Below are 7,993 nucleotides of genomic sequence, written 5' to 3'. Positions count from 1 at the left end.
CACAAACAAACAAGTCTATACCTACGCCTACAAGGGTGTTGATAATATAAACGATACGTAGTAATTACACGGGTTGATTGACATCGTGATACGGACGACGGTTACAATGTACAATTAATAACAGGTAAGGTAGAGCAACACGTTTCGGAAGTCACGTGAACGTCGGCAGACGCCCCGTCGTCACGGCAACGCCCGCATGGCGTCGCTGCACGCCGCCGCACGCGGGGGTGCATGAGAGACACGCGATGTCTCTCGCACTCGCCAGGGTGCGCCAACAGCAGCAGCCGCAGCCGCAGCAGCAGCCGCAGCCGCAGCAGCAGCCGCAGCAACAGCAGCAGCCGCAGCAGCAGCCGCAGCCGCAGCCGCCGCCGCCACAGCAGCAGCAGCCGCAGCAGCCGCATCCGCAGCCACAGCCACAGCCGCAGCAGCAGCAGCCAACAGCAGCAGTAGCAGCAGCAGCCGCAGCAACAGCAGCAGCAGCAACAGCAGCAGCAGCAGCCGCAGCAATAGCAGCAGCCAACAGCAGCAGTAGCAGCAGCAGCAACGTACGGAAATCAAGGTGGGCCGACGGCGGGACCTGCTGTCCGACGAATTAGTTGTTGGAACAAAGTCGGCAGCCGCGCCAGTGAATGAGATCGAACGAATGAGGATCCGATCTAGTAGATAGGAACCGACAGCGCCACCTTTCGTCCATAACCGCTACTACAGCCGCACCCACAACTGATCGCTGTTCTGAGGACGACTCTCCACTGCCGTTGCATGATATCCGAAAAAGAGACGGAGACGTTCGCAAGATTTGTTTGCTATACCCGTCTGTACTTGAGCCTGAAACCACTAGCTACAGTAAAAGCTGGAATAATATAACAATATCTATTTGATCCTAGCGAAGATTTTCTGAGTACAGCAAGGCTAACACGCGCCAGGTTAGCATATATTCACAATGATTGCAGCTACGCCACAATTCCATAACTATTTAGTTGGACGCCACCACCAGTGCAATGACACGCCAGTGGCTCCATCCGGTGAGGAGGAGGTGATTCAACTACGTGTACCTCACTGCGACCCACACATCTCCGAATCCCTCCTCTGCCATCGGACGCCGTCACTAGGGGAAGCCCACAGCTTCCTGTTTTTCACGTTTGAAAGGACGAACCAGTTATAAACTGCGCAACAAACACTGAACGCTATTAATGTGTGTGGTGTGAGTCGCTGCTATACAATCGTGGTACAAACAGTGAGACTATACGATACAAGCAACCAGCATGTGTGAGTTACGAAAGATCACTGGATCACGTCAACTAGACTCGAGTTATACAGCGCTTTTGCTATAGGATAAATGACCAATAGTTCTTTGGTACCGAAACCTGAATCCTGCAGTAAACATTGATAATAATAATAATAATAATAGTAATATGTAATTAGTAAAATAGCTAATACTTTCGTAACTAGTTACCGATAGATAAATACAACACATCACAACACCACCCTTTTTTTAAATTTAGTAAAACATGGTGCAGTGCAGGCTGAACTGGTGGATGGTCCAGAATGACTGGCATCGAATCACGCCATCGCACCAGCACCGCACGCGCACGCGCAGCACGCGCGCGCGGGTGGCGCCACCTTCTACACACTTCTCCCCTGTAGCACGCGCCTCCCATTGTTCAGTCGTAGTTAAAATACTGATATGTTCTTGGTAAATGACGATTACATATACGTGAGAGCGCGCGCGCGCGCGAGAAAAAACGAAAGTCAACCTACGAGAACTACTACGCACACACCGAACTACGAGGGTATCCGCACCGCAGTACGGGGTGGTGGGTGAGGCGGAGAGAGAGAGAGAGAGAGAGAACAATAACTGGTCGTCTCCTACGTAAAACTCTAATAACGAACGGTAAACCTCGTCCGTGAATAAAATACGCGAACAGACGGATGTCGCTAGGGACGCGGCGCGAGCGTGTCAGTCCATCGCTTCACGCACGCACGCACGCACGCACGCACGCACGCACGGAGACTACTCGATTCGCTCCCCTGCCTATGCCCGCCTGAAAGCTCCGCGCCGCCTTGCTACGACCGCCGCGGCGTCGACACGACATCTGTCGCGCCCTCTCTCGCGCGACGACATCAACTAACTACGATTAAAACACAGCGACGCGCTCACAGCGTCCCCTACGTCAGCGCGAAGCGCGTGAACGGGCCGCAGCGACTAACACAAACACCAAAGGAAACCAAAATACAACGAGAGGGAGAAACCCGGTGCGGCGCCACCATCGCCCACGGTGTATCGCCACTCCGCACCCCCGCCAGATGGCGCTGTGCGGGGTGTGCGTGCGCGAAAACTCCACAAAGGCGCATTGCGCGCGCACAAGATACAATGCACCATTCTGCCTATGGCTCGTTCTTTACCCCGCGAGCCTGCGCCCTCTACAGGGAATAATAGTGATTATTTCACAGCTACGTATTACATTCACCCACGCTATTATACAGAGCTATCACACTAAATGTACATAACATACATTTGGCCATTCAAAAATAGCAAAAAATTTCTTAACTGCATCCTTTTTACAGACAGGGTATTGTTGATGTTATTATCATTGTTATTATTACAAAGTAGAAAATACTAAATCTGTACAAGTGGCTATGAGCTTACGTGTAATTCTTAAAATTGAAACCGCCGCAACGTCGCGTGCCAGCAGGGGGCGCCACGGTGAGCCGCCCCCGCGCATTCCTTTTCCCCAGTCAAAATGGCCAAACTAATAATATACACTATCACATGTTTACAGAGGGAGCCACGTGCCACCCCTTGAACGTCTGTGCATTACACTTTGCGCGCGGCGGCGGCAGCGAGTGGGACAAACCATCGCCGACTCGTGACCACACGACGCCGCGCCACACCCTGCCGCCGCCGCCGCCGCCGCCTGTAGAGACTGGGCACCCGCGCAGTTTTGTAGGGGAAAAAGAAATGTCGTGTGGAGGAGGTTTGCTCGGGAGGGCGAACCCCACCCACCCCTCTGCGCATCACGACTGTCGCACGTCTATCACATTGACTGTCGCCACGACAGCATCTCGATCTTTCCACGCACGACCCCTGACCGTTTCGTCGGCGTCAAATTTTTTTCCTATCGTCTGGACGATGCCTCCAGGTGGCAGCACATTTGCATAGATCGGTAGCGGCGATGCATGTGCGTTTTGTTTCGGTTCGAACGTGTCCTGTCCTCCAGTTTGAATGGCAGTCGTTCCCGTAGGCCATGGAAAAATCGACATTGCGTTTCGAGCGCATAAACCGCGCTCGCTAAAGCGTGATGTGCATAACCTATCAGCAGTCCTATATACAGACTTTTGAATCTAGGAAGGCAACTGACGCTTGCAGTGCCACCTCCAGCTAACAACCACACACAGAATGCAAACTACACCAAATTAAAATTACACATACACAACGTGGAATGTACGAACAATATGTGTGGCCGATACACTATATATATACGCTATATGCTAAAGAGTAACACACGCACACGTCTACAATTTGGTATTGTAGGGATACAAATCAACAGCGAATGTGTCCACTTACGTACGTACCCTCATCCCTCTAGCCCTCGTTATCAAAAATAAATATCACTAGATGCTTAATATAGTAGCAGCGTTGAAAACTAAAAATTCTTCTTTACCAAGCATGCATTATTAAAATCTTTCCCATCGCACACGCACGGTGGTGGCGCCGCGCAGCGGTGGGTCTGTATTACGTTCTCTCAACCCTTGTCTTTGTCAGCAGAGCATGCTCTCTCACTCACACACACACACACACACACCTGCCATCGTCCCGCAAAAATAGTTCCTCGTACATGCCTTGTTCACATCCGGGGCGAAGGGGGAGCCCGACATATTAGTGTTGCATGCAGCCCCTACACACCACGCACCAACAGTTCTCACCATGCATTTCCCTCTCCGCTCTCTCCCACATGTCCATCGCACCGTTATAATATATATATGTATATATATATTTATATATATGTACACACACAAAACACACAAAAACACACGCGCGCGCACGCACGCAAGTAAGTACTAGTAGTAACCAACTAAAACACGCAAACGAAAAACCGTTCCCAGTCGTCGTAAATTTTCCTACGCTTTGACAACGACGACGATTAGTGAAAAGCCAATGATTAGTAAAGGCGCAGCACGCTAGGCCAGCGCCGCCAGCTGGCAGCAGCAGATCGACGCGACGTCAGCTGGCGCCCCCTAACGGCCGAACCCCGCGACGCCGGCGGGCGCCTCTTCCAAAAGCAGACGCGTTCTCCCGCGGTCTCCGTGTCTCGGGTGTCTCACTCGGGCTGGAACGACGGGTACATCGGGTACTGGCACGCCTTCGTCGGCGACAGCGTGTATCCGTACATGCCCGGCGAGCCCACGTAAGCCGCAGCCGGCGCCAGCATGTGATGCGTCGGCAGGTGCGCCGGCAGCGGGTGCGCCGCGTATTGCATCGCGTGACGCTGCGCCCCCTGGTGGTGCGCGGGCGGCGGCATCGCGGCCGCGTACTGCGTGCCGGGCAGGTGCGCGACAGGGGGCACCACCGGCTTCTGCGTCGCCGCTACCGCTGCTGCCGCCGCCGCAGCCGCCGCCGTCGAGTGCACGTAGGGGCCGGACGATACGTAGAGAGGCTGCCTGTAGTCCCTGCAAAATGAAAGAATCGCGCGCGTTATTAACGAGCATTAATAACGAGAATTATTAACGAGCGTTACTAACCAGTGTTACTAACGAGCGTTACTAAATGAGTGACGACACTCCCTCCCCGCACGCCGCCGAAACAACGACAAACGCACTTCTTAGTTCGATTACCCACCTGTAGATGTCGCTGGTCGTGCTCAGATAGAGCGGCTGCCCGAGCTGCTGCATGGGCGATAGCTGGTGGCGCCGCCGGTGGCGGGAAGAGTTATTGAAGCTTCCCGTTGATGACTGCGAGCCGAGCAGGGACTGCCCCCTGGTGCTGTCCGGCTCAACCATCTGCGGCACAAACTCCGGCTCGACGATTTCCTGCAAGCGAAGCGACATCGTCACTCACCGCACACGCTCACCGCGCGATCCCAACAACAAACTTGATGATGACAAACTCAAACACGTATCCGACTAACAGACTAAGTGCAAATTAAACCCTGAATGTTTAGCCAGCGTGCGTGATTATTGATCGTGCTCGATTATTGATTGTGCCTGATTATTGAACGTGCACGATTATCGATCATGCGTGATTATTGATCGTGCTTGATTATCGATCGTGTGTGATTATCGATTGTGCGTGATTATTGATCGTGCACGATTATCGATTGTGCGTGATTATTGATCGTGCATGATTATCGATTGTGCGTGATTATTGATCGTGTGTGATTTTTGATTTCACGTATTAATCGTATCTCTATCTCACGACGGTTTACCCACGGTGCATCGTTTCACACTGATTACTGCATCTTTAATTCAAAACGGTCGACTGTAAACAGACTTCCGTACTTAGCCGACTCCTACACATCTCCTCCTACACGCACGCACTCGCACGCGCACACACCACACACACACACACACACACACTCCTAACACCTCCCTCCTACAAGTTATTTCTCCCACTCAGCCCCCCTTCCGTCCTTAACCTCCCCCACCACCCGTGAGAGGGCGCCACCGTACTATGCGCGGACTCACCTTCTTAGGGATTCGCTCGGCCATCTTCGTCTGCAGCTTCTCACGCTTGATGGTGGTGCGGTCGAGGCCCCCGTGGCGCGTCGTCTCCCGGCGACCGCGCGACTTCGGCAGACGCGCGACGGGGCTCTCGAGTTCCGAGTCGGAATCCTGTGAGTCCGGTAGCGTCACGCAGCTGATGCCCTTGCCGTAGATCGCCTTGCGCGGGGTTCCCTCTGCAAACAAGCGAACGCGCGACAATGAGAACAGCTCCTTTGTGTTTCCGGCTCCTGTTTTGTTGTTGTTGTTGTTGTTGTTGTTGTTGTTGTTGTTGTTGTTGTTGTTGTTGTTGGTTATTGTTGCCATTGTTGTTGGTGGTGTTGATGGTGTTAGTGGTGGTGTTGTGTTGTTGTCATTGTTGTTGTTGCTATTGTTGTTGTTGTTGCTATTGTTATTGCTAGTGCTATTCTTGTTGCTAGTGCTATTGTTGTTGTTGCTAGTGCTGTTATTGTTATTGTTTACACGCCACCGTGCACATCATCGTACCTGGTGTAATGAGGTCTTGTGGACTGATGCTTGCTAGGTGTGGCTTCACCTTCGCGCTGCCAGCAGCCGGCCCCCGTGTCTTCTTGCGGTGTCCGCACTGGTGACAGTTCCTATCCGAACACCTGTCAACGATCAGTGAGTCATCAGCCATCAGTGTCACAATTAAAAAAATCTTTGTTTGCCCTCATCTGACCCAGGCTGAAAGGTTTGGGTAGGTAGGTAGGCGTTTTATTTTTTTTGAGGGGGGGGTCTTTTTACAAATGCTCGTCTACTATGCTGTGTCTACATGCTCGGGTGTGCTTGTGTGGAGATACCTTTTATGTTGAATGTTTGTTTCGTTGGTACATATAATGTATTGCCTACAGTGTTATATAATGTACAGTGATACAATTTGTAAAAAAGAAAAGAAAAAGAAGAGGAAGCACAGGAAAAGTCGCAGGCACGCCATGAGAAAAATCGGAATCCCCGCCCCAGCGACGACGACAGCACTCACCCAGAGGGCGCCAGGATCAGCTCGTCGTCCGAGTCCGAACTGATGGTGATGACACTGATGGCCGGGCTGGGCGTGTCCGCTATGATAATCGTCGGTCGGCGGGCGGTGGCGGCGGCGAGCGACGCCGGCGGTGGCGCCGCCCGGTGGTGGTTTGGCGCGACGTGGCGCACGACGTCCGGCGGCGTGTTCTCCTTGACGCGTTTCTTGACGGGCGATAGCTGCGACGCAGCCTCCTTGTTCGACCTGAGCGCGCGAGAGAGACAGAAATGACGGTGTTAGCATGTAGGTAGCGCCAAAGCAGCTGTCACACCGCCTCCTTGTTCGACCAGGAGAGAAGATGCAATGGCAGGGGTAGAAATTAACTTTTGAACAAGGGAGTCCAACAAACACCCTACACTCAAGATGAGGGAGTCCGCAGCAAAATGAGGGAGTCCGCAGAAAAATGAGGGAGTCCGCAGTCTGAAGTTCGAAACTAAAGCACAACAACAATAACGCATGTACTTATTTTAAAGATTTGTGCGATGCACGGCTGCCAAATTTTCTTTGGACATTTGCTGTAAAAATACGATAATTCTGCGAGGCCGTGCTCTGCAACGAACTATAGTTAGGATATCAGCATTTTCAGGGCGTCACACAGACTCCTGCAGTTGTCAAATCAGGGAGTCCGACAGTAAATCAGGTAGTATTTGACTCCGGACTCGCGTTAATTTCGCACCCTGCAATGATGACCTTGCCGCGACCCCCATGCTGTGACCTTCCCACGACCCCGCACATGACCGTGCTACGCCGTGCAACCACTCCCGCTTATCGTGTAATGTTGCCGTTTCGATATCGTCAGACATCCTTCCGGCGAAACAGGTTTTTGAGAAAGCGAAAGCCGTCCATATGCGTCACATGCACACACTCTCTCTCTCACACACACACACACACACACACACACGCACAGCCACGCACACGCACACGCACACTGACGCACGCACACATAAACGCATTGAGCTCCACCTGCCATAAAGAATATCGACTCGCCACAGTGACTCAGCCTCTTCCTTCTTACACTGCCACGCGAAGAAACGCGGCAACCTTGACTGACTTCGCCCTGTCTTAATGCAACATTCATCACATGCCATTGTGGCACAGTCACAACGTCAGCAAGGCACCCGGCAGTTAGATGCGATATGATATGACTACTAGGCACTTAGGATATGACTACTAGGCACTTAAAAAAAAAAAAAACCCTAACCCTAACCTAACCTAAACCCTAACCCTAACCCTAAAAAAAAAAAAATTAAATTAAAT

At 52.1% G+C, this 7,993-nt stretch overlaps 1 protein-coding gene across 1 annotated transcript in view; it reads right to left on the bottom strand.

Moving 5' to 3' along the window:
* Positions 1–3,994: 3,994 nt before the first annotated feature.
* Positions 3,995–7,993, bottom strand: part of LOC106808688 (homeodomain-interacting protein kinase 2-like) — a gene marked incomplete in the record, with an annotated part of 44,809 nt that continues 40,810 nt past the window's right edge. Inside the window, 5 exon segments of the mRNA XM_014811511.1 lie at positions 3,995–4,668; positions 4,838–5,028; positions 5,683–5,894; positions 6,205–6,326; positions 6,698–6,940. Coding sequence (XP_014666997.1) covers positions 4,320–4,668; positions 4,838–5,028; positions 5,683–5,894; positions 6,205–6,326; positions 6,698–6,940 — 1,117 coding nt within the window.

This window comes from Priapulus caudatus, unplaced genomic scaffold (assembly GCF_000485595.1).
Source record: "Priapulus caudatus unplaced genomic scaffold, Priapulus_caudatus-5.0.1 Scaffold296, whole genome shotgun sequence".
Lineage (NCBI taxonomy): Eukaryota > Metazoa > Priapulida > Priapulimorpha > Priapulimorphida > Priapulidae > Priapulus > Priapulus caudatus.
This window is presented reverse-complemented; position numbering and strand designations above follow the sequence as displayed.